This window comes from Balaenoptera musculus, chromosome 11 (assembly GCF_009873245.2).
Source record: "Balaenoptera musculus isolate JJ_BM4_2016_0621 chromosome 11, mBalMus1.pri.v3, whole genome shotgun sequence".
NCBI classification, from domain to species: Eukaryota; Metazoa; Chordata; class Mammalia; order Artiodactyla; family Balaenopteridae; genus Balaenoptera; species Balaenoptera musculus.
Genome location: NC_045795.1, coordinates 80356919 through 80380774, shown reverse-complemented (window position 1 = coordinate 80380774; position 23856 = coordinate 80356919). Strand labels below are relative to the sequence as shown.

At 47.6% G+C, this 23856-nt stretch overlaps 2 protein-coding genes across 7 annotated transcripts in view; one reads left to right on the top strand and one right to left on the bottom strand.

Moving 5' to 3' along the window:
• Nucleotides 1-21358, top strand: part of LRIG1 (leucine rich repeats and immunoglobulin like domains 1) — a 119276-nt gene extending 97918 nt beyond the window's left edge. Inside the window, exons 11-19 of the mRNA XM_036868495.1 lie at nt 403-474; nt 4704-4867; nt 14048-14368; nt 15794-16075; nt 16698-17117; nt 17673-17798; nt 18442-18591; nt 19228-19509; nt 19612-21358. Of these exons, the coding sequence (XP_036724390.1) occupies nt 403-474; nt 4704-4867; nt 14048-14368; nt 15794-16075; nt 16698-17117; nt 17673-17798; nt 18442-18591; nt 19228-19509; nt 19612-19871 (2077 nt within the window). The 3' untranslated portion in view covers nt 19872-21358. The remainder of the gene's footprint in view (nt 1-402; nt 475-4703; nt 4868-14047; nt 14369-15793; nt 16076-16697; nt 17118-17672; nt 17799-18441; nt 18592-19227; nt 19510-19611) is intronic.
• The window catches only part of SLC25A26 (solute carrier family 25 member 26), a 174393-nt gene continuing 171189 nt past the window's right edge, over nt 20653-23856 (bottom strand). For 5 of the 6 annotated variants that reach the window (XM_036868498.1, XM_036868500.1, XM_036868497.1 and 2 more), the window contains one exon: nt 22208-22598. In XM_036868498.1, the coding sequence (XP_036724393.1) occupies nt 22481-22598 (118 nt within the window). In that variant the 3' untranslated portion in view covers nt 22208-22480. Of the gene's footprint in view, nt 21880-22207; nt 22599-23856 lie in introns of those variants that run through there. The other variant, XR_005021810.1, reaches the window with a different exon arrangement.

The following is a 23856-nucleotide window of genomic DNA, read 5'->3' as shown; positions in this document are numbered from 1 at the left end:
AAGAGGACGGAGCCAGCCCTGAGACGTCCGTGTGTCACCAACTGAGGCGGCTGCCTCCAGTACTTGATTCTTAGGGTATTTTGTCTTTGAATCAAGTGCGGCCACAGTTCTGTTGGGAAAGTTTTGCCTGTTGACTTGCTGAGCGGGCCTTGGCTTAGCTTTGATGCCACCCTTAAGGCTGGCTCGTTCCGGAGTTATTCCACGTGCTTGTGTCAATGTAGGTGAAATAACAGCCGCTTACAGAGGCCTTAGGACAGGACACGGGTGTCTGGCTAGCGCCTGTGGTTCGTTGGCGAAGCCTGGGCTGTCAGGAAAACTCCCTGAGCGTCGTGGCTCAAACACGTGGCTGACTTGAAGGGCACCTGGGGTTTCTTTGCCTAAGTAAAGAATGTTCTTTTTCAGGAACCTTGGAGAGAATGCAATCAGATCTGTCCAGTTTGATGCCTTTGTGAAGATGAAGAATCTTAAAGAGCTGTAAGTACCCGGGATTCCGTGGCCCCAGTTAACATGAGTAGAGGATTTCAGAGTAAGAAGTGCCTTAATTGCATTATGCTTTATTTTATATAATAGTTGTGATCGTTTATAGTTGTCTGTAAGTTCAATTGTCTTTTTGAAAAAAATGCCCTCTGGGGGCTTATTCTGAATCAGGAGTCAGTATACTTTTTCTTACAGGGCCACAGTAAATATTTTCAACTTTTTGGGCCACAGGGCCTCTGCCATGACAACTTGGCTCTTGTAGCAGAAATCAGCTGTAAATTATATGTAAACGAATAGGTGTGGCCGTGTGCCAATAAACTCTTATTTACAAAAACAGGCAGTGGGCCTGCAGGCTGTCGTTGACTAACCGCTGCTCTGGATGATGTGAAACAAACTCTCTTCTGTAAAATGGATGATCATCCCTTTCATTATGTCAAGGACAAGTGCTTCATCTTTTAGGGGTGCCTACAATGAAGGGCCTGTATTGAGAGGGGCTTCTTAAAAGATCTGGGTGGGCTGTGAGCAGGGCAGAGCTCTCCGTGGGATGGTGACACGTACCATGGGATAGTGAGGAGGCGCCCAGCCCACGTGTGTTCCCAGGGCCCCCGTGGCATTTGTAGGCCGTGATGTTGCCGCTGCAGACTTTCCGTGTGGGACGTGGGCGACGAGGGTGAGAAGAGCTTGCCTGTGTCCTAGTCTCTGGCAGAGGAGCTCATCTAAGTATTCAGGTAGCAACACCCAAGTTTCCTTTCTTCTTCCTGTACGTGAATCCGATTCTGCAGCCAATGAGTTTGAGCCATAATGTTTAGTTCCCTAAAGGTGCAGCTTTGGGTTCCTGCAAGTGCTGAGAAAATCGGACATGCCAATGGCCGTCTTTACACCCTGAGCTCATCCTCGTTCCTGCGGCCAATCCTGGTGGACCCTCGGTGGCAGCGGGGAGGGGAGGAATGGGGCAGTAGGGGGGTGCGGTCCCCATAGTTGGAAACCAAAGCAGGAAGAGGCCCCGGTGACTTTCCCTTGGGTGAGTGAGGGGAGGCGAGGTGGACGGGCCCTGGCCTCACGACGTTTAGTGTCCTGCGAGATTCAAGTCTGTTGAGTTGGTGCCCTTTCTCATAAGGGTCCTGATCTTAGAACGGGAGTTCGTGGAAGGATGGACACATGGATAGATGTGTGATAAAGCAGGTATCACAAAACATTCAGATTTTACAAAGTGGTGAGTCTGTGGGTGTTCACGGTGCATTTCCCTCCAGCATTTCTGTCTTTGAAACTTTCCAAATAAAATGCTGGAAGTGAAAAAGATCCAGCTAGAGGGAAGAGAGAGAAAGAGAGCAGGACAGGGAGAGAAGATTTTCCTTTGGGCCTCCTAAAGACTCAGGTTTCCTGAGACAGTTTTCTAGTTGGGACTAACTGGGCCCTTCCAGGTGCTCGGATCCCCTCCCCCGCAAATGCATCTGTGTGGTTCTGGAGGCTCAGCCTTGGCCCCCTGCCTAGGCTTCCCGTCAATCGCTGCATGTACCCAGCTTGGGCTGGCCGTGGGCCCAGTCCTCTGATGGGAGAAACGGTTAATCCCACTTGGTCATTTTCTTCCCCCATTGGATCAAGGCAGGTTGTGCTGTGCACTTAGTCATCCTCTGGGTAAATTTCCACAAGCGATGATTAGAAACACACTTGGCGTTGGAACCATGAAAATGTGCGATATAAGCCAGCGGAGTGCCGGGATGGCTGCAGGCGGGGGCCCAGAATGGCCGTGCCTGTTGGCTGCAGGAAGCTGCAGAGTCCTGGGGTCACCGACGATCCCCCGTCCGGCCTAGGCTTGGTCTCGGAGGCGATTTGTGCGTGTGGAGGGGGGGGCGGTGTCCCACCGGGTGCCTCCATTTCTCTCCCTCCGTCCCGTTCATCCTAACTCATTCTTTAGGACAGCCTTCTGTCCACCCAAAGTACCTGCCGTCTTCTGAGGTCTGGACCCCTCGGTGTGAGGAGGGTTTCATGCAGAGGAGGCAGGGAATTCTCTAGGGAGCTCGGCCAGCAAATGCCCTGAATGCACGGTGTGAGGCTTAACCCTTTCCAAACACATTTCTTTTTTTTTTTTTTTTTTTAGCACAGATTTTTTTTTTTAATTATTTATTTATTTATTTATTTATTTATTTATGGCTGTGGTGGGTCTTCGTTTCTGTGCAAGGGCTTTCTCTAGTTGCAGCAAGCGGGGGCCACTCTTCGTCGCGGTGTGCGGGCTTCTCACTATCGCGGCCTCTCTTGTTGCGGAGCACAGGCTCCAGACGCGCAGGCTCAGTAGTTGTGGCTCATGGGCCTAGCTGCTCCGCGGCATGTGGGATCCTCCCAGACCAGGGCTCGAACCCGCGTCCCCTGCACTGGCAGGCAGACTCTCAACCACTGCGCCACCAGGGAAGCCCCCAAACACATTTCTGATCAAGGATAAACGTCAAATTTGTTTTCTCCAGTTTGTTCCTGTGGTTCAAATGAAATATGTCCCTGTCCCCGACATAAGGGCCTAAAGTCTCCCCAGTGGCCAGTGTCCTCCCCTAGACTTCCGTGTGTAGTGCCCAGGCCTTCCTGCGGAAAGGGGCAGGCACATCAGATGCCCCTTGATGGGAAGCCGTAGGTGCTTCTGACGGGGGGAGAGGCCCTTTCCACTCTTCGCCTGGGCTCGTGAGTTCTCCTGTGCCTGGCGGCAGCCTTCCCGACCACCACACACAGCCTGCCCTGGGAAGCTCTCCAGAGGCGGGTGTGATTCAGCCATTTCTTCGCGCTCAGCTGTGAGGGCCCGTCCGCCACCTACAGTGACTCCTCAACAGAGCCGCTCTGCACGTATCGCTAAGCACAGCCCTACCGCCCATCAAATACAAAACCTAGGGCTGATTGTAAGGTCTAATGTGGGCAAGCATCCCAGTTATAATGGCTTTGAGCTCAATTATTTCAGTCTTGAAGGAGCACTTCCCAAAATTATTTGGTTAAAATGCCCAGCTCATTTGGGAACAGTGAGGACCAGGAGCGAAGAGCAGATTCTGTGTAATTTCGTCTGCCTTGGGTTCTCTGCCTTCAGGTTCATTCTGCCTTGCTGTTGACTAGTTTGATGGTTGCCCTGCTCATTAGAAGGTCAGAGTGAAACAGAGAACGAGAAAGGGGCCTGAGGAATATGGTGGGGGATGGGGGGAGGCCATTGCTCTAACACTGGCCCATGTGACATTTTGGGAATTTCTGAGCATCCCGGTACCCCTTTTTTGTCACCATGTACCGGGGACAGTTTATTCCAGGGAAGCGCATGTCATAAGTCCTGTGTCCATCCTCGTGCCGGGCTAACCTCCGCTCTTGAGCTCACAGCCCGAGGTCTTCCAGGAACACGGCAGCTCAACCCCTCAGCTGACTTATCTTCAAGTGACTCCTCAGGAAGGAATGTCCGCTGAGATGGCGATTCCGATTTCTGTTGAAAAAGCTGATCCTCAGTTGCTGAGAAATGAAGAAGAAAATATTCTCTGTTTTGGTTGGAGCCTCACAAAACCCAAGTTGTGCGTTCTCATGCTCCCTGGGCAGTGGCAATTAACTCACAGGCACTATTTAGGGAGCGGAGCCGAATCCTGCCGGCCTCCTGAATAGCGCTGGTGTGGAGATAAATACACAAACAAGAGGGGAGCACGCCCGCGAGGCTGACATTTGGATGCAAGAAAACATGCAGCTCTGCCAAATAAAAACAGCAGCCATATAGAAAAAGGAGCCCTTCTCGGGCTTGTTTCGGACTCTAGGTCGGAGTCTCAGATGGAGCTTGGCCGCTCCAAGTGGCTTGTCAGGGGGGTGGGAAAAAGCAGAGAGGGGGCTGTGCTACTCCTGTCTGTGGGATGGTCAGAGGCCGGGAGACGGCGCCCCTGGGGTCACAGGAGCGCAGTGGCTGTCGGGGAACACGTGTGAACCCCAGGTGGCTGCTGCTTGACGTGTGGCCCTTAGACCAGCGCAGTCGGCACCACCTGGCGGCCTGTTAGCGACGCAGAACCTAACCCACCGAGCCAGAAGCTGCGTTTTCTCACAGTCTCCAGGTAGACCGTACTCACCGCTCTAGGTCGCAGGAGAGGAACCGTAAGAAAGAGCATCTCCCGTTCAAGCTTGCTGGCTTTCACGGCAGAAGCTGATCGGCGGCGATGGGTCATTCCGGGCACAGAGGCGAGTATCCCTTCTTTGCGGTCACGCTTCACACGCCCCTTTTGTCTTGCTTTCAGCCATATCAGCAGCGACAGCTTCCTGTGCGACTGCCAGCTGCAGTGGCTGCCCCCGTGGCTGCTGGGCAGGACGCTGCAGGGCTTCGTGACAGCCGCCTGTGCCCACCCAGCGTCCCTGAAGGGCCGGAGCATCTTTGCCGTGCCGCCAGAGGCTTTCGTGTGTGGTAAGACTGTCCTTGTGATTTTGTTTTTTTCCCACAAAGGGTAAGGAGGCCAGGAGGCTTCACTATGGGAGTGATTCCTGTGATCAGAGTCAACCCTAGCCCATGGTTACCCATCAGCTGCTGGATACAATTTATTTCCCACTGAAACCACACGTTGTGTTTACGGTGCCGTCGCCTCATTATGTGGTTCTTGGAGTGCGTGCGTTTAATCAGGAGCGAGGACGAGCTGCTTCAGTTACACGGCAAATCATCAGTTACAGGAAGATGGCTGTGTTGTTTCAAGACAGCGCTGGTGCCCAGATTTAGCTGTGAATTTACTCAGCATAGGAGGCTGGGGTTTTCCTGTGTGTTTCTTTCCAACCCCAAGAATGAAAGGTTAAATACAGGAAGAATGAGTCTCAGGAGAACAGTTGCTGTAGTAAAAATAATTCCTTCATGTTGACTTGCACTCTTGCCGTGTCTCCAAGGCACTGGAATCGGCACTTGCAGCTTTAAATTCTTTTTTCCTCCTGACTGTTGGCATGTAGCTCTTGCCATCTTTTGGACCAGGGGTGGTCGGGATCCAAGTTTGGCTGCAAAGAGCACAGAAAACGGTGAGCATCTGAACACAGAGACACACACACATATACACTCACACGTACGTGCACACAGGCACCACACACCACACTCAAATAGAGATGACGCAGCCTCGTGCTCCGTAAGATGTGTTCAAAGAACGAGATGAATTTTGAGTTGTTGCTGGTTTCTGCTCTAAGCAGGAGTGAGGGTGGCACTCCCGGGCCTGACTGGAACTGCTGGGCAGGTGTGCGTCCTGCTGCCTTTCATCCCTCTGGTCTGCCTTGAGCCTTGGGTGTGATATTCCCAAACAGGGGCTCCCGTAGGGTCTGGGGACCCCAGTGGTCCACTTCTCTGTCCTACTTTTTGGGCACAGCAGTAGCCAGTGTGCCTGCTGACATCAAGATACAGGTGTCCTCCTTCCACACACCCACTCACCAGCACCTCCATCACTTCTGAGAGCAGGCTTGCTTTCCTTTCTCCTGACCCAGTCCAGCAGGAAGCCTTAAGAACACTATCAACGTGGTAGCAGCCCTGCCAAATCAGCTGTCTTTATTGTCATTCTCATGGGCACTGTGCACATGGCCCCCCATTGCCTAGGATGGAATAGCCGTGCCATCCATTGTTCCTTGGGTTTCTGGTCCCTGACCATTCTGTTGTCACAGAGCTCCCTGAAATTGCACTTTCTGCACCTCCGTCCTGTCTCCTACCACAGGGCGTAATCTCTCCCTTTGGATATGAGGCACGGCAGGACTTGGGACATGCTGCCCCCAGCCTCCGGCCTGTGACCCTGGCGTATTCTGAGATGCAGCAGTTTTGACACATTTCTCAGAGCCACCTCCACATTTTCACTCAGGCTCCAACGCAAACAATCATCAAGTACTAATGGGAATCATGAAAACACTTGGCAGGAGATCAAAGTTTCAAGCTCTGTGGGAATCTCCCACTCCTTTTTTATAAAATGGAAGTATAACCCCTTCACGCCCACTAGGCTAGCTAGAATCAAAAAGTCGGATACCAACAAGTGTTGGTGAGGAAGCCTCCTACCCTTTGGGGGAGGGGAATACAACCTGGCGTAGCCGCTTTGGAGAACGGTTTGGAAGTGTCTCAAACAGTTAAACGTAGAGTTACGGTATCACCCGCCAACTGCACTCCTAGGTAAATACCCAAGAGAAGCAAAATGTATGTCCACGTCAAAACTTGTACATGAATGTTCATAGCAGCATTACTCATACTGGCCAAAAAGTGGAAATGACCCAAATGCCCATCAGTTGATGAATGGGTAAATAAAGTGTGGTATAGGCATACAATTAGGACTACTATTAGGTCATAGAAAGGAATCAGTCTTACAATGTAGACGAACCTTGAAATATAAGGCTAAGTGAACGAAGTCAGTCACAAAAGACTGTATGTTATATATGATTCCATTCACATAAAATGTCCAAAATAGGAAAACCTGTAAAGGTAGAAAGATAAGTGGTTCCTTAGGGCTGGGGAGGGGTGGAGGGAGAGGGGTGATAGCTAAAGGTACAGAGGTTCTTTCTGAGGTGACGAAAAACGTTCTTAAAGTTGACTGTGATGATGGTTACACATATTTGTGAATATATGAAAAACCGTGCAATTGTCCACTTTAAATAGGTGAATGATATTGTAAGGAAATTATATTTAAACAAAGTGTTTTTTAAAAGAGAAGTATAATTTACATATAAAATTCACCCCTCTAAAGTGTACAAGTCAATGGTTTTTAGAATATGGAACAGTTGTGTAACCCTCACTACTATCTAATTTTACAACATTTTCATCACCCAAAAAAGAAACCACAAAACCATTAGCAGTCACTCTGTCTCCTCCCCTGGCAGCCACTCCTCTACATTAGGTCTCTATGATTTACCTATTCTGGATGTTTCATATAAATGGAATCCTACAATACATAGTCTTTTGTGACTAGTCTTTTTCACTTAGTATAATTTTTTTTATCATGTATTTTTAGTACTTCATTACTTTTTAAGTGGCTGAATAAATATTCCATTGTATGGGTATACATTTATTTAGCCATTCATCAGGTGGTTTCCACTTCTTGGTTATTATAAATAATGCTGCTATGAACATTTCTGTACAAGTTTTTGTGTGAAATCTCTTGGGTTATATACTAGGAAAGGAATTGCTGGGTCATACGGTAACTCCATGCTAAACTTTTTAAGGAGCTGCCAAACTGTTTTCCAAAGTGGCTGCACTATTTCATTTGCCCCTCAACAATGTATGAGGAGTCTGATGTCTCCCCATCCTTGTCAACACTTGGTACTGCCTTTTAAATTTTACCTATGCTAGTGAATGTGAAGTGCAATCTCACTGTGGTTTTGATTTGCAATTCCCTAATGCCTAATGATGTTGAGTATGTTTTCACATGCTTAGTGGACTTATATGTATATCTGCCATGGAAAAATGGCTACTCAAATCTTCTGCCCATGTTTTAGTTGGTTATTTGTCTTTTCATTGTTGAGTTATAAGCGTTCTTTATATATTATGGATACTACATCCTCAGCAGATATAAGGTTTGCCAATATTTTCTACCAATCTGTGGGTGTTTTTTTTTTTTTCATTTTCTTGACATTTGAAGCACAAAGGTTTTAAATTCTGATTAAGTCCAATTTCTTTCTTTTTTTTTTCTTCTGTCATTTGTACTTTTGATGTCATATCTAGGAAACTATTGCCAGAGACAAGGTCACAAATATTTACACCTATGTTTTCTTCTAAGAGTCGTACAATTTTATTAGCTCATACATAGTCCTCCAATTTTGGTCTTCTAGTTGAAGATTGTTCTGACTATTATGGTTCCCTCCCATGTCCCCATAAATTTTGGGGTCAGCTTGTCATTTATGCAATAAAGACAACTGGGATTTTGAAATAGGGATTGCATTGAACCTCTTGATTAATTTGGGGAGTATTGCCATCATAATATTCAGTCTTCCCAATCTGTGAACATGTGATGTCTTTCCATCTTTTTGTAGCTCTTTTTCACTTTCTTTCAATGAAATTTTATAGCTTCCATTATACGGGTCTCACATTTCTTTTGCTAAATTTATTCCTGTTGGTGTTTTTTCTTTATGGTGCTACTTAAATGGAGTTCTTCATTTCATTTTTAAATTTTCATTGCTAGTGTATAGAAATGGGATTGAATTTTATGTTGATTTTGTATCCTGTAACTATGTTGAAATCATTTATTAGTTCTAATAGTTTTTCAGTGAATTCCTTAGGATTTTCTTTATATATGATCATCATGTCATTTGCAAAAAGGTAGTTTTTTTCCTTTCCAACCTGAATGCTTTTTATTTCTTTTTCTTATCTAATTGCCCTGGCCAGGTTCTCCAGTACAATGTTGAATAGAAAGGATGAGGGTAGACATCCTTGTCATTTTCCTGATTTTAGGGGAAAAGCATTCAGTCTTTCACCATTAAGTATGATGTTAGCTGTGGGTTTTTCATGGATGACCTTCACTGAGTTGATGAATTTCCCTTCTATTTGTAATTTGTTGAGTGTTTTGTTTTGTTTTGTTTTGAATAAATTTACTTATTTTTGGCTGCGCTGGGTCTTCATTGCTGTGTGCGGGCTTTCTCTAGTTGTGGCGAGCAGGGGCTACTCTTTGTTGCGGTGCGCGGGCTTCTCATTGCGGTGGCTTCTCCTGTTGCGGAGCATGGGCTCTAGGCGCACGGGCTTCAGTAGTTGTGGCACACAGGCTTAGCAGTTGTGGCTCACGGGCTCTAGAGCGCAGGCTCAGTAGTTGTGGCACACGGGCCTAGCTGCTCCCCAGCATGTGGGCTCTTACCGGACCCGGGCTTGAACCTGTGTCCCAGCATTGGCAGGTGGATTCTTAACCACTGCGCCACCAGGGAAGCCCTGTTGAGTGTTGGATTTTGTGAAATGCTTTTCCTGCATCTGTTGAATCACGTGATTTTTTTCCCTTTATTTTACTGATATGGTGTATTACATTTTTGGATGTTAAAACAACTTTGCATTCCTGGGATGAATGCAACTTCGTCATGGTATAACATCTTTTTATATGTTATGGGATTTGGTTTGTAAGTTTCTAGTTGTTGTTTTTTTTTAATTTATATTTTTAATTTATTTATTTTTTACTTATTTATTTTTGGCTACGTTGGGTTTCGTTGTTGCACGGGCTTTCTCTAGTTGCAGCGAGCGGGGGCTACTCCTTATTGCGGTGCCTCCTCTCTTGCGGAGCATGGGCTCTGGGTGCGTGGGCTTCAGTACTTGTGTCACTCAGGCTCAGTAGTTGTGGCGCGCAGACTCGGTAGTTGCGGTGCACGGGCTTAGTTGCTCCGCGGCATGTGGGATCTTCCTGGACCAGGGCTCGAACCCATGTCCCCTGCATTGGCAGGCGGATTCTTAACCACTGTGCCACCAGGGAAGCCCTGGTTTGTTAGTATGTTTGTTAAGATTTTTTTCTTATAATTTATTAACAAACAAGTATTTACTTTTTAGCTTACAGAAGGTCTTTTTTTATTCAAGTCAGTGTGAGTTGGTACTTCATTGTAGTTTTGATTGCATTTCTCTTAATAATTAGCGATGTTGAGCATCTTTTCATGTGCCTGGTGGCCATCTGTATGTCGTCTTTGGAGAAATGTCTGTTTAGGTCTTCTGCCCGTTTTTTGATTGGGTTGTTTGTTTTTTTGATATTGAGCTGTATGAGCTGTTTGTATATTTCGAAAGTTAAGCCCTTGTGGGTTGCATCATTTTGGATTTGGATACTTTTTCTTTTTATTGTCTGATTGCTGTGGCTAGGATTTCCAACACTGTGTTGAATAGAAGTGGTAAGAGTGGGCATCCTTGTCTTATTCCAGGTTTTAGCGGGAAGGCTTTCAGCTTTTTACTGTTGAGTATTATATACTCAGTGGTGGGTTTGTCATAAATAGCTTTTATTATGTTGACATATGTTCCCTCTCTTTGGTAAGATTTCTTATCATGAATGGATGTTGAATTTTATCAAATGCTTTTTCTGTATCTATCGAGATGATCATGTGGTTTTTGTCTTTTCCTTTGTTGATGTGGTATATCACATTGATTGATTACCGTATGTTGAAGCATCCTTGTGACCCTGGGATGAATCCAACTTGGTCGTGGTGTATTATCTTTTTTATGTGTTGTTGCATTCAGTTTGCTAATATTTTGTTGAGGATTTTTGCATCGCTGTTCATCAAAGATTTGGCCTGTAATTTTCTTTTTTTGTTAGTGTCTTTGTCTGATTTTGGTATCAGGGTGATGGTGGCTTCATAGAATGTCTTTGGGAGTGTTCCCTCCTCTTCAATCTTTCGGAAGAGTTTGAGAAGGATCGGTGTAAGTTCTTCTTTGTATGTTTGGTAGAATTTGCCTGTGAAGCCATTCTAGTCCTGGACTTTTGTTTGTAGAGAGTTTTTTTGTTTTTGTTTTTTTACAGATTCTACTTCACTCCTAGTGATCCATCTGGTCAAATTATCTGTTTCTCCTTGATTCCTTTTTGGTGGGCTGTATGTTTCTAGAAACTTGTCCATTTATTCTAGGCTGTCGAATTTGTTGGCATATACAAATGCCAAATTCATATATGAATTTGTTCATAGTATTACCTTACGGTTTTTTGTATTTCTGTGGTATGGGTTGTTATTTCTCCTTTATCATTTCTTATTTTGTTTATTTGGGTCCTCTCTCTTTTCTTGGTGAGTCTGGCCAGAGGTTTGTCAATTTTGTTTACCCTTTCAAAGAACCAGCTCTTGGTTTTACTGACTGTAGAGAATTCTTGCATGTTTACTCATAAAGGTCTATAGTTCTCTGGTTTTTTTTGGTTTTGTTATCAGGTAATACTTACCTTATAGAATGGAGTTAGCAAATATTCACCCCTCATCCATTTTTCTTTTTCCTTTTTTTTCTTTTTTGGAAGAATTTGTGAAGGATTAGTGATAAATTCTTTAGATGTTTGGTAAATTTCACCAACCATTTGGCTCTGGACTTCTCTTTGTGGGAAGTTTTAAAATTGTCTTTACTTGTTTTATCTATGCAGATTTTCTTTTTCTTGAGTCAGCTTTCAGTTTGTGTCTTTTTCAGAATTTGTGCATTTCAGACAGGTTATCTAATTTGTTGGTGTACAGTTACTCATAGTATTCCCCTGTAGTCTTGTTTGTTGCTGTAAGGTTGGTAGTATTGTCCTTTGATTCTAGATTTTAGTATTTGAGTCTTCTCTCCTTTCTCTCCTCTTTTCCCTGCCCTACTGTAACTACATATTATTCAATTTTGTTGATATTTTCAAAGAAGAGGAGCAGAAGAGAGTTCCTCAAAGAAGAGGAATAGAAGAGAGTCACAAACAAAAGTTCTTACGTATTTACCTATGTAGTTCCTTTAATGGTGTTTTTTCTTTGTTTATGTGGAGTTACTGATGCGTCTTTTCATTTCAGCCTGAAGGATTCCCTTTAGTATTTCTTGTAGGGCAGGTCTGATAGCAGTAAATTCTCTCCAGTTTTTTGTTTTTAAATCTGAGAATGTTGTAATTTCTCCTTCATTTTTGAAGGATCGTTTTGCTGTATATAGAATTTAGTTAACAGTCTCTGTTTCAGTACTTTGAGCATGTCTTCCTACTGCCTTCTCACCTCCATGGTTTCTGATGAGACATCAGCTGTTAATGTTATTGAAGATCCCTTGTGTGTGAAGAGTTGCTGTGCTCTTGCTGCTTTCAAGATTCCTTGTCTTTGTCTTTGCACAGTTTGACTATGAAGCTTCTAGGTGTGGATCTTTGAATTGATTCCATTTGGTGTTCACTGAGCTTCTCGGATGTGTGGATGTAAATTTTTCATCCAACTTGGGAAGTTTGGGGCCATGATTTCTTCAGATAGTCTTTCTGTTCCTTTTTCTTTCTCCTCCTTCTTGGACTCCCATTGTTTGTATGTTATTATGCTTGATGGTATCCCACAGGTCTCGGTGGCTCTGCTCACCTTCTTCATTCTTTTTTCTTTGTTTCTCAGACTGGATAACCTCAGTTGACCTGTCCCAATTTCCCTGACTCTTCTGCCAGCTCAGTTCAGCTGTTGAACTCCTTTAGTGAATTTTTAATTTCAGTTATTGTACTTTTAAACTCCAAATGTATATTGGGTTCATTTTTACAATTTCTAGCTCTTTCTTGATATTCTTTATTTGGTGGGAAAGGATTTACATACTTCCCTCTAGACGTGGTTTCTTTTAGTTCTGTGTGCATATTTATAGAGCCAATTTAAAGTCTTTTTTTAGTAGGTACAAGATCTGGACTTCCTCAAGGTCAGTTTCTATTGACTACGTGTTTTTTTTCTATTTTTTCTATGTTGATAAATGAGTGTTTTAAGTAGTGTAGCAACTCTGGAAATCAGATCTTCCCTGTGTCTTCCCCTGGGGTTTGTTGTTCTGTTTATTGTTACAGTTTACTTGTTTAGTGACTTTCCTGGACAAATGTTGTAAAATCTGTTCTATGCAGCCACTTTAGTCCCTCTGTGGTTGGCTTAGTGGTTAGCTAATGATTGGACAGAGTCCTTAAATTATTTCAGGCCTCCTGTCCTTTGCCCAGCATCTCTGCTGTGTGTTGGGGGTGTGCCATCACTTCCTGTTTGCACTGATCCTCGATGAGGGTCACAGGGAAGAAATTTGGACCCTCTGAGGTCTTTCCTGGGCATACACGTAGCGCTGCACATGCAGGTGGCCTTCTCGGTCCTCGGGAACATGTTGCCCTTTTCAAAGCCTGCTGATGACATTTCATTCACCCAATTTCCTTTGCAGTTTCCTGGCCAGCCTGTCAGTGGTTCCAACTGATACTTCTGCCTCAGCACTGACTGCTGATTATTTTTACCACATGCCCCCGGGACAGGGCTTCCCTTGCTGAGCAAACTGTATCAGGTCAAATAAATGCAAGCCCTGAAGATGCAGCTTTTGTGGGTGTGCCCAGCTCACCATGCCCCCCTCATTGATTGCTAGGCTTGTTGAGTCTTAACGCTACTGTAGAGCTGGAGAGAGAGGGATGGGACTTCGGGTAGGTTATAATGCCATAAAGCTCACTTTTCTTCCTGAGATTCAGGTGTTTTCTTGAATTAACACTTCATGGGTTGTTCTAGCCTTTAGCTAGTTTCTAAGATTCCGAAGAAGTTGATTGTGATAATTTTTTGCTTATATTTTCACTGCTTTAATAGGAGGTACAGATTTTCAGAAGTCTTTATTCTGACGTTCTGGAAGTACTTCATCCCCTACTCCCTTTGGAGTAAAGTTTGTGGGTGAGGCCCTTGCATTCATGGTTGACTCTGTGAGTCTTGTGTGACAGTGAGTAAATCTGTGTATGTAGTCTTCTCATGAAAACTGCGCACTGCTTTGATAACTGAGTACTGGTGGATGTGTCTGAATCGAAGAGCGTGACCATAGAGGGATCACCATTCACGGATCTGTAATTGGATACGGTCAGACAGCCACGGTGCAAGTCCCTGACAGTGTTGGGTGGCGCTGAGGGTGCACAGGGACCCCGAAAGGATGGGTCCCTGCTCGGGTCTGACTCAATTTCTCCCTCGCGTGAACAGCAGCTGGTCCCTGTGTCTGGAAGTCTGAGTGACTTACAGTTGGCTCTTCTCACCCCAGATGACGTACCCAAGCCACAGATTATCACCCAGCCGGAGACGACCACAGCTGTGGTGGGCAAGGATGTCCGCTTCACTTGCTCGGCCGCCAGCAGCAGCAGTTCCCCGATGACGTTCGCCTGGAAGAAGGACAACGAGGGGCTGGCCAATGCCGACATGGAGAACTTCGCCCACGTCCGTGCTCAGGACGGGGAGGTGATGGAGTACACCACCATCCTGCACCTGCGCCGCGTCACCTTCGGGCACGAGGGCCGCTACCAGTGTGTCATCACCAACCACTTCGGCTCCACCTACTCACACAAGGCTAGGCTCACTGTGAATGGTATGCACGTGCCGTCTCGCCATTGGGGTGTAAGATTTCTGCAGAGCCACACTCGTGATTGTTCTGTCATCCGTGTGGAAATGATTGAGACGGGAGACACACCAGCTTCACCGGGACATTATTGTATTGTACTGTTGCCTGGCTTGGGCCCAGAACAAGTGTTGTAGATTGTAGGGTTATTCTCACTGCATTCTTCGTTTTGGGTGATTTTTTTTTTTTTTTTTAATCCAGTTATTATGTCAAGTGACAGTGTAGCCCCAAACCTTGTATTTTTTTTTTTCCATTTATTCTCCTCCTTAATCCAGGATGTCTGGTATCCAGATTCCAAGCATACCCTGATGCTGGGGAAGCTGATGCCCTTTGAGGAGATGGCACAGCCTTGGGGCCAGCCTGGGCGGGGCCAAGTCCGGCAGTGGTAGGGCAGCAGCCTGACAGCAGAATGGTCTGTGGGTGTTTGACAAGGATTTTTACTCGGCAGCCAGCTTTAGAGCCTGTTGCGATGGCTCCTTCAGGGCTGTTTGTGGTAGTGAGTTTAGGGTAGAAGGACAGAGAGATAAATAGTTTGAGCAGTTAACCCCTTGCCCCAGTAATCTAACAAGATTTTCTTGATTATTACAGTTAAAAAGTGCCAGAACTGCCCTGGTCTCTCAGCCCTTACAGACCCCCAAAAAAATCCCACACTTTTTTTTACCACACATTGACCGGTTGTCTTGGCTTATTCTGAAGGAGTCCTCACTGTTTCTCAAAAGCTCAGGGAACTGTTAAGAGTCCCCACCAAAGCAACCTTGATGGGCACAGCAGTGACGCCCGACGTTTGGCTGGATGCTTAGCACTGTGTCAGGGAATATTTGGGATAAATAAGCTGGTGGAATGCTTTCCGCTCGTGTGTATACAGGAATACGGTTCCGGTACCACTGCTCCTAAATGAGTTTTCTTCAAGAGGGAAGAGCCATCCCATTGCTTTCCCCAGGGTGAAGGCATGTCACCTCCTCTCTGTCATAGCATCTTGCAGGAGCAGATATTCTTGTTTCCTAGGGTCTCTCCGGGTGATTAAGGCAGGCAAGTATCAGGCCCTGGCATTTAGGGGATATCCCTGTACAGACTGATCACGACATGACGGACAGCAGGGAGATGTTTCAGGAAAGCCTTACATTTGAGGGGGTGAGAGCCAGCCTCGGGCGTGTGACGAGAGAGACCGATGGAACTGCTCCTCCGCCCACCCCCTCCCCGGTAGGAGAAGCTGGGCAGCCCTTGGAAACCTCAGCTCCTGATTTACAGGGGGCAGTAGTGGTTCTGGGCAGATGCTGGCATGAAGGCTGGTGAACTCACCCGCAGTGGTGGGGAAGGTCAGTTTGACAGAAGATACTCCTGGCCTTTGCATTCCAGCTTTCTAAAAACTCGACCCTGTGTGCTTCTGTTTTGCAGTGTTGCCATCATTCACCAAAATGCCCCACGACATTGCCATCCGGACTGGCACCATGGCCCGCCTTGAATGTGCTGCCACTGGCCACCCTAACCCCCAGATTGCCTGGCAGAAGGATGGAGGCACAGATTTCCCCGCTGCTCGTGAGCGACGCATGCATGTCATGCCAGACGACGATGTGTTTTTCATCACTGATGTGAAGATAGATGACATGGGGGTTTATAGCTGTACCGCCCAGAACTCGGCCGGCTCCATTTCAGCGAACGCCACCCTGACTGTCCTAGGTTCGACTATAGATACACTGAGAGAGAAGAGAGTGTGAGTGTGTGAGTGTGTGTGTGTGTGTGTGTGCGCGCGCGCATCTGTGTATGTGTGAGAGGGAGAGATTTTCTTACTTATCCTAGGTACCTAGAGGCAAGGTTCTCTCAAACTGTTCTGTGAAGCCTAGGTGATTGTGGTAGGTGATTGTGGTAGGCTGTTTCTTTGTTTAAAATTTTAGGCTTCTAAGATTTTCTTAAACAAGTAGTTCCATCTCTTTAAAAAAAATAAGATAGCCCAGTGGATCAGGAGAGTCTTTACAGGGCTTAGGTATAAGACACTCTACCTATAGAACTGCCCTCTAATCGGGCAGGATGGGTTTGCTCTGGGTCAGGGATAAACTTGGGCCTGTCACAGGGCAGTCTGGGAACCATAGGGGTTTCTGTGGCTGGAGGTTAGTTCATCCCCAGAATAGTAATGATTTAGTCATTCTGGTAGAAAATCTTCTGAAAAGCTTGCCACTCTGTTAAAAGATCTTAGATGGCATTTCACTGACGTCTTGGATTTTCCTTGGTCCAGGAGACAAGGCAGAGGTATAGCAGCCGAGGCCCACAGAATAACCGTAAGACCTCCACTGACTTCTTGCAGAAACCCCGTCCTTGGCGGTGCCCTTGGAGGACCGCGTGGCATCCGTGGGAGAAACGGTGGCTCTCCAGTGCAAAGCGACTGGAAGCCCTCCACCCCGCATCACCTGGCTCAAGGGGGACCGGCCCCTGATCCTCACCGAACGGCACCACTTCACCCCCGGCAACCAGCTGCTGGTCGTTCAGAACGTGGTGGCGGAAGATGCGGGCCGCTACACCTGCGAGATGTCCAACGCCCTGGGCACCGAGCGCGCTCACAGCCAGCTGAGCGTCCTGCCCACTCCGGGCTGCAGGAAGGACGGCACCACTGTGGGCATCTTCACCATCGCCGTGGTGTGCAGCATCGTGCTGACGTCCCTGGTCTGGGTGTGCATCATCTACCAGACCAGGAAGAAGAGTGAGGAGTACAGTGTCACTAACACAGGTTGGCGGCGGCGGCGGCGGCGACTCACAGGGAAGGGGAAAAGCAGGGACATTGGTGAAGGAGGCCAGGGCCAGAGGCTTCTTTGAGAATCTCAGTATATCCAGAACTCCTCTAGAACCTTTGGGAATGTGGAGTCACTCGGGACAGCTGAGGCTTTGGTCTCGATGACACCATTCTATCATCTTTCAGGAATTGCACATTAGAATGGGAACACTCTCAAATACACTATGAACTCTGCAGTTTTCTGAGGCATCCTTGGCACTTGCTTTGCTGCCACGTGGTAGACTGTTGCTGCAGTGACCTCACAGGTCCCTTCTTCTCTTAGTTCTGTCTCCTTTCCCATCACTGTGCTTTGTCTTGTGCGGACTCGGACACCTCTCACACCTGGATGTAAAGTCAGGCTGAGCAGGTCCTGGGAGGGCTTCTCCAGTGCGCAGACTCCACAGGGTGTCTCTGCACAGCCTGACAGTGGCTGCTGGGGTCTCTTGTGTCTGCCTTTGTTGTCACCTCGAAGGATTGGGACCCCTGGTGTTTGACTGTCCTGTCTCCTTGCAGATGAAACCATCGTGCCACCAGACGTTCCGAGCTACCTCTCTTCTCAGGGGACCCTTTCTGACCGACAGGAAACCATGGTCAGGACTGAGGGTGGCCACCAGGCCAATGGGCACATCGAGAGCAACGGTAAGGCCTCAGCCCTCGGTGCAGCTGCGACCCCTGGGGCTGCTGCCAGCTCCGGCCTGGGGCAGCTGCCTGGTATCACATGAAGCATATGTAGTGACCTGGCAGGCTGGATGACTCAAGCCTTCCCTTGGGTTTTTTTGGACTTGACCTGTGCAAGTTCTGCAAGGTTTTAAAATCCCCATCCCCCAGGACGTCACCGTATTGGGATAGGGTGGGAGAGGGTGGGACTCCTAGTCCGAATAGGGTAGGACTGCCTGAGATAAGAGCAGCAAAGGACGTGACAGGTACTGAAACCAAGCCACTCGTTGCACAGGGCAAGCGCCCAGGTCTGTTGTTCCAGTCTCTCAGGGTACAAAGTGCCCCCAAGAGTAGGGGAGGCTGAGCAGCCCTTGTTTGTTAGGGGCACGTTTATCCTTGCCAAGAACTGCTCACCGTCATGGCTCTGAATGCTGAAAGGCCTGCCTGCTGGGAAGGCAGTATTCGAAAAGGTTCCCTGCTGGACCTCTTGGTTAGCCCGATAACCCAGCACTGGAAAGAACACTTTGAAACATGTCCCCGTTCTGGCGGCCTTGCCCGTTCTCACGGCTTCCTGTGAAGTGCGGACTAAGCCCGGAGCGTCTAACCGTGTGGGAGTCTGTTGCAGGTGTTCGTCCGAGCGATGCAGGCCTCTTTCCCGAGGTGGAAGCTCACGGCATTACGTGCAGGCAGCCCAAGCTCTGCGTCGGGTACACGAAGGAGCAGTGGAAAGTGGTGGAGAAGGCCGATGGCACACTTGGTCCACGGAAAATGATGGGTATGAGAGGCTTTCGTCAGGAAAAGTATTTTGCTCTTGAAATCAAAGTTTGGGTTGACCTACTCATTAAGTGAAAGTGGGGGGAGACATAATTGATGTCAGGCTGTCTTAGAATTTGGCATTCAATACATAAACAGGAAGCTCTGGCCTGGCTCTTTTTAAATTCCCGAAGAGGATGTCTCTTAAATAAAACTATGGTGTGCTAAGCCTGAGCATGAGTATTCTAGATTTGTAAGTGACTGACTGAAATAAAGGGTTAAGGCCCAAACCAGAGTACCTTTTCACCAGGGCCGTTGTGAGGCTAAATTTCTAATCGTTCAGAAGACTTCTGACACTATATGGTGCGTGCTCACGCAAGTGGGATTTTTTTTGTTCCCTGAGATCAGAGTGTATGACTTCGTGCTCTGATTAAGAAATTAAGCTGAAACGTTTCAACGTGGAAGGGCTCTGTTCTTCATTAATGGCTCAGTGTTTGCCCAAGTCCTTTTTCTGTGAACAGACTTGGCAAGGGGGCTGGTTAGAGTTGATCAAAGCAGGGCTCGGGCCTTACGGCCGCAGAGCTGAGCAGCCTGTCCTCTGCGTGGGATGGAGACTTGCGTGGCGACGGGTCTCACGCGTCTCCGGCTCTGTCCGCAGAGCCCGGCGGCCCGGCGGTGTGCGGCGACTGCAGCACCGAGGCGCACAGTCACTCCGAGGAGCGGGCCTTCTGTCCTCAGCCTGTGCCCAGAGACAGCGCACAGCCAGGAACCCTGAGCAGCCTGCAGCCCAGCCCGAGCGGCCGCCCACGCTCTCCACAGCCTCGGGGCAGCGGGGCAGCTGACGGGTCCCGCGGCCACTGCAGGGGGTCCCTCTACCCCAGTAACCACGACAGAATGCTGGCAGCCTTGAAGAAGCCAGCGGCGCCTCTAGATGGGAAAGGTAACGTGGCACTGTCTTCCGAGGCAGCGGCAGGTGGCGGGGAGCGCGGACTCGGCCGGGCCGGAGGGGGCTGACGTGGCCTCTTCCTTCTCCTCCTCCTAGGGGCCTCCTCTTGGACGATAGCGCGGTTGTGTGAGCTGGACCCCTTAGACCTGCAGCCTTCGTGTGCATTAACTCCGGGCAAGCCTGAGCTCACAGAAGCTGCCTCGGGCTTTCCCGATGTGCCCAGCGAAGGCCAGCACTTGCTTCTTTCCAATGGACACCTCCCCCAAGCCTGTGACTCCGGTTCTGAGTCCACACCCGTGACGGGACAGCCGCCCGGGAGACGGAGCGCGCCGCTGCTGTTTGCACCCAAAAGCTAGGCTTTGTCTACCTCGGCTCTTGTGGCGTCGATGTCTACAGGACGGAGAGGTGGGTGAGGCTGTGAGGGGGCCTGGCGGCTTCAAGCATCACTGATTTGTACATAGTTTCCACCTCCGTGCGGAGCGTCAGCAGTTTGAAGGACTTGCAGCTGAAGCACAGAAATGCAAGAGGCTATTGTGTACAAAAGGCAGAAAAGTATTTGATACCCTTGTACATAAGAGTTTGCAGAGATGGCATATATTATATATATCTTTTACAGAGGCTATTTTAATCTTTAGTGCATGGTTAACAGAAAAAAAAATTGTACAATTTTGACAATATTATTTTTCATACCAGGTTGCTGTTTAATTTTGGAGGGTGGGGATAGTTCTGGTGCCTTAATGCATGGATGGAGCTCCTAGGAGCTACAAACCACATTTGTTTGCAGGAGTTTTTGGTGGGTGGGAGGGAAGCGAAGGTCCTTGGCTTGGTATTGCACTTGGGAGGGCGGACCCCCTCGGGTGTTTTACCGGCAGAGACTCCACTGGCATTGGAAGTAACTTCATGTCAGTATTGCTCGTGTGTGGATGGCCTCGCAGTGACCTCCCCGTAGAGCCCAGAGGGGCAGATGTCATGTTCCTTTGCAGTGATGGACTTCTCGTAGGTTTAAGCTCCTTCTCTAACAAACAAGTGGAATGGAGGTTGTTAATCCACCACAAGCAATTGGTTCGAACAATTAAGCACTGCCTTTCTTCTTCCTTCTGTGATAAAGGCGAATGTGGTCTTGTCAGTATCCTTTGATGGTCATTTGAGGCTTTTTAATTAGATAGATAGAGGCTGCTGGTGTTGGTACCTGTGGATTTTTCAATAGTGATGTTTGTTTTAGTTCTGCCGATATAATTAATATTACATTGGCCTTGGGGGAGGAAAAACCGAGTCCCTCCTTTTCAGGGCTAGCGTGTCTTTACTGAGGGTGCAGAGCAGGCCTATCCATTTCCTTCCCTCGCACAGATGGACCCGGGCTTGGACTCTAAGCGATTAGCCCTTGACCCGGGTTCTGGGTATATTTGCACTTTTTTGAGACCTGTTGCTAACCATCTTGTGAGTGCCAATGTGTATTTCAGGAAAAATTACATTGAAACAAGGTCCTTAAAAAAATCTCAGAAAGCAAAGTTCCTTTGGCCAAAAAGCTGAAGGGAGGTACTGACAGAATGGTTACTTACCTATGTTAAATTTCACTGTCAGATGTCATCACTGTTCCAAAAGGTAAGCACATTTACAATTTTGTTCTCAACAGTTAACTGATTCTTACTTCCACAAAATATGTGAATTTGCTGCTTCTGAGAGGCAATGTGAAAGAGGAAGTATTACTTACTTTTATGTACAAAGTTATTTATTTATAGAAATTTTGGTACAATGTACATTGAAAAGCAACATGTAAAATATTGAAGTGTCTAACAAATGGCATTGAAGTGTCTTTAATAAAGGTTCATTTATAAAATGTTAAGTGTGTGGCGGGGTTATTTTTATACCTCCATTAACCAGCATTGCTGCATCCTGTTTAATTAATTCCAGAGATTGCCTTTGTAAGGGAGTCATCCTGCCTGAAGTATGTACCTTCCCCCCCACCCCACCCCCAAAAAGGAAAAAAAATTTTTAGTCAAAGCAGAATGGTATATATACCCGTAGCTCCAGGGAAAACATGACACCACTAGATTCCTGAGATTGCTTTCTGAATTTTTCTAACACCTGGAGCTTATTAGTAGAGCTCCAAGATGGTGACCTTCCCACTTCTTCATCTCTTTGATTTCTAGTGTTGAGCTTAAAACTCCAAGCAACAAACCTTAGTGATTAGGAATGATGAACCCACCCCGTTTCCAAAGCCGGCCCGGCCCTTGCTTTGGGTCTGAAGTGGAGAGGAGCCAGGTCAGTGACGGCCCTCCTGCCGTGAAGCCCGCTGGGCCCACCTAGTCACTGGGCTGCGACTGGTTTCTCTCTCACACACCACATGGGCCGCTGGACACCTCTCTGTAAAAGAATACAATTGTTTTTATAGGTGAAATGTGAGGGTAACTAAGACCAGGAGCCTGGTGACCCAGCAAGGATGCTGGCTGAGCACCTGTATGTGGTTCGTTCTTTTTACACCAGGCTGTAAGGCGATGCCGTCGGAGTTAACCCAGGGGAGAAAAGCCACCCACACCCCCAACCTTCTTCCCGAGTCTCCTTCCTTTACTTACTTACTCTAGCCATTCTTTTAAAATCATAACCATCTCTGCCTTTGGCTGATTCCACTGTCAGGTGGCAGGAAATGAAAGATCAGATACAGATCAAACGAAGGCTCTGAAAGGGCCTGGACTCAGCGTTGCCACACTTATTTATTAAGGGATTCTGAGAAAATTGTTCAAAGTACCGCTGTGGACATCCTTTTCTCTCTGAACTCTGGGAACCAGGCCGATGACGTCATCCCGGCCAGCCTGCAGCACGGAAGATGCGTTCTCCATGTCGTAATCTGAGCAGAACTGGACTTGAGCGCCGCGTTCTGTTGTTTAGATGGCCAAACGGCTGCTCACCGGAGGGGAAACAGTTCTCACAGCAGGACCCTTTCTTGAAAGCAGGGGCCGTCTCTGATTCATGGACTCTCTCTGCCAAGTTCCAGCAGAAAGCTGCGAGTCTGGTCATAAGCACCAAGAAAGATGAAACCTCCCAGACTGATGGCTGCCATTCGAGGGAAGACACCTGCAAATAATCTGGGGGGGGGGGGCGGGGGGGGAAGGGAGGAGGAAAGATTTTTTTTTTTTAATTTTCTGTGTGTAAAAAAGGTTCAATTCCAACACCCACAGCTTGCTCCACTCAACACACCACGCTCATTTAACCCCACACAGCACTTAAAATGTGTCTGTTTTTCCTTTCAGAATGGCACTAAATTACATTCCCGAGTAGACTTGTTGAAGCTGGAGCCCAGCTGCTTGTTGGCTAAGGCGGCTGAATACAAACAGCTTACTTGTGAGCACCCACAGTTCAGCCCAGCAATTAGTCAAGACACAGTAACTCTGTCCCCACGACAGTTCTATTAAGACTGTCACACCATTTTTGCTTTCAAGAGATGATGAAATTGACTTTTTTTTATAGAGAAGTCAAAGGGCTGAATCCCAGGGAAGGCTGGAGGGCACCAGCCCCCCACCCTCTCCCCGGAAACCTGAGGTGGGCCCTGGGTGTTGGGGAAGATTTCCGGACGACTCTGCTGCCCCTCCCAGTGACCCACTCCGTCCCATTTTGTCCTTAGAGACCCACAAAGGCGATGCCGCGCGGGGAATCGAATCTCCATGGATTCCCTGTTTTCTCTCCCCTCTAAGAAAGGACGAGGAAGGCGAGTGGGTTCCAGCTGGGAGGGGAGCAGCGCCTCATTGCAGGTTCCGTCCCCAAGCACTACAGAGAGCCAGTTACCATCCAAGTTGCAACTTTGGAAGAAGCAAAGAAATGCAGAGTAAAAGAACAATGTTACTGGGGATGTAAAGTGGGGAGTCATTCTTTAAAACCCTCCCAGAGCGATGCACAGGTATTTGTTCAAAGATGGTCATCGTGGTGGTGCTAATAAGAGAAAAACTGCAAAGAATCTGCTCCCTGGTTACAGAGATGATGCTACGGCGGACGCACACGGGAGACTGTGCCGCTGATAAGGCCGTCCATAGCGACCGACACGGAACGTATACAAAATAGGTTCTGAAGGAAGTCCCAAAGCTGTATGTATAATGTGACTGCATGTTGGACAAACACGGCCGAGATGCATCCTCTACTTTCTCTGGGGAGCAAGGGGTACAGGAGACTTTGCCTGTGTTTCTGCAACAATGAACCTTTTTTTACCAAGAGTGTTACTTGTGTAAGCAGAGAACAAAATTACAAAATCAGAACTAGTGGATTGACCACTAAAAAGACTTAGGGTCGGATCCAGGGACGAAAGCTGAAAACATGGAGGTTATGCCAGCAGCAGCCTGTGTAGCCTGGAAA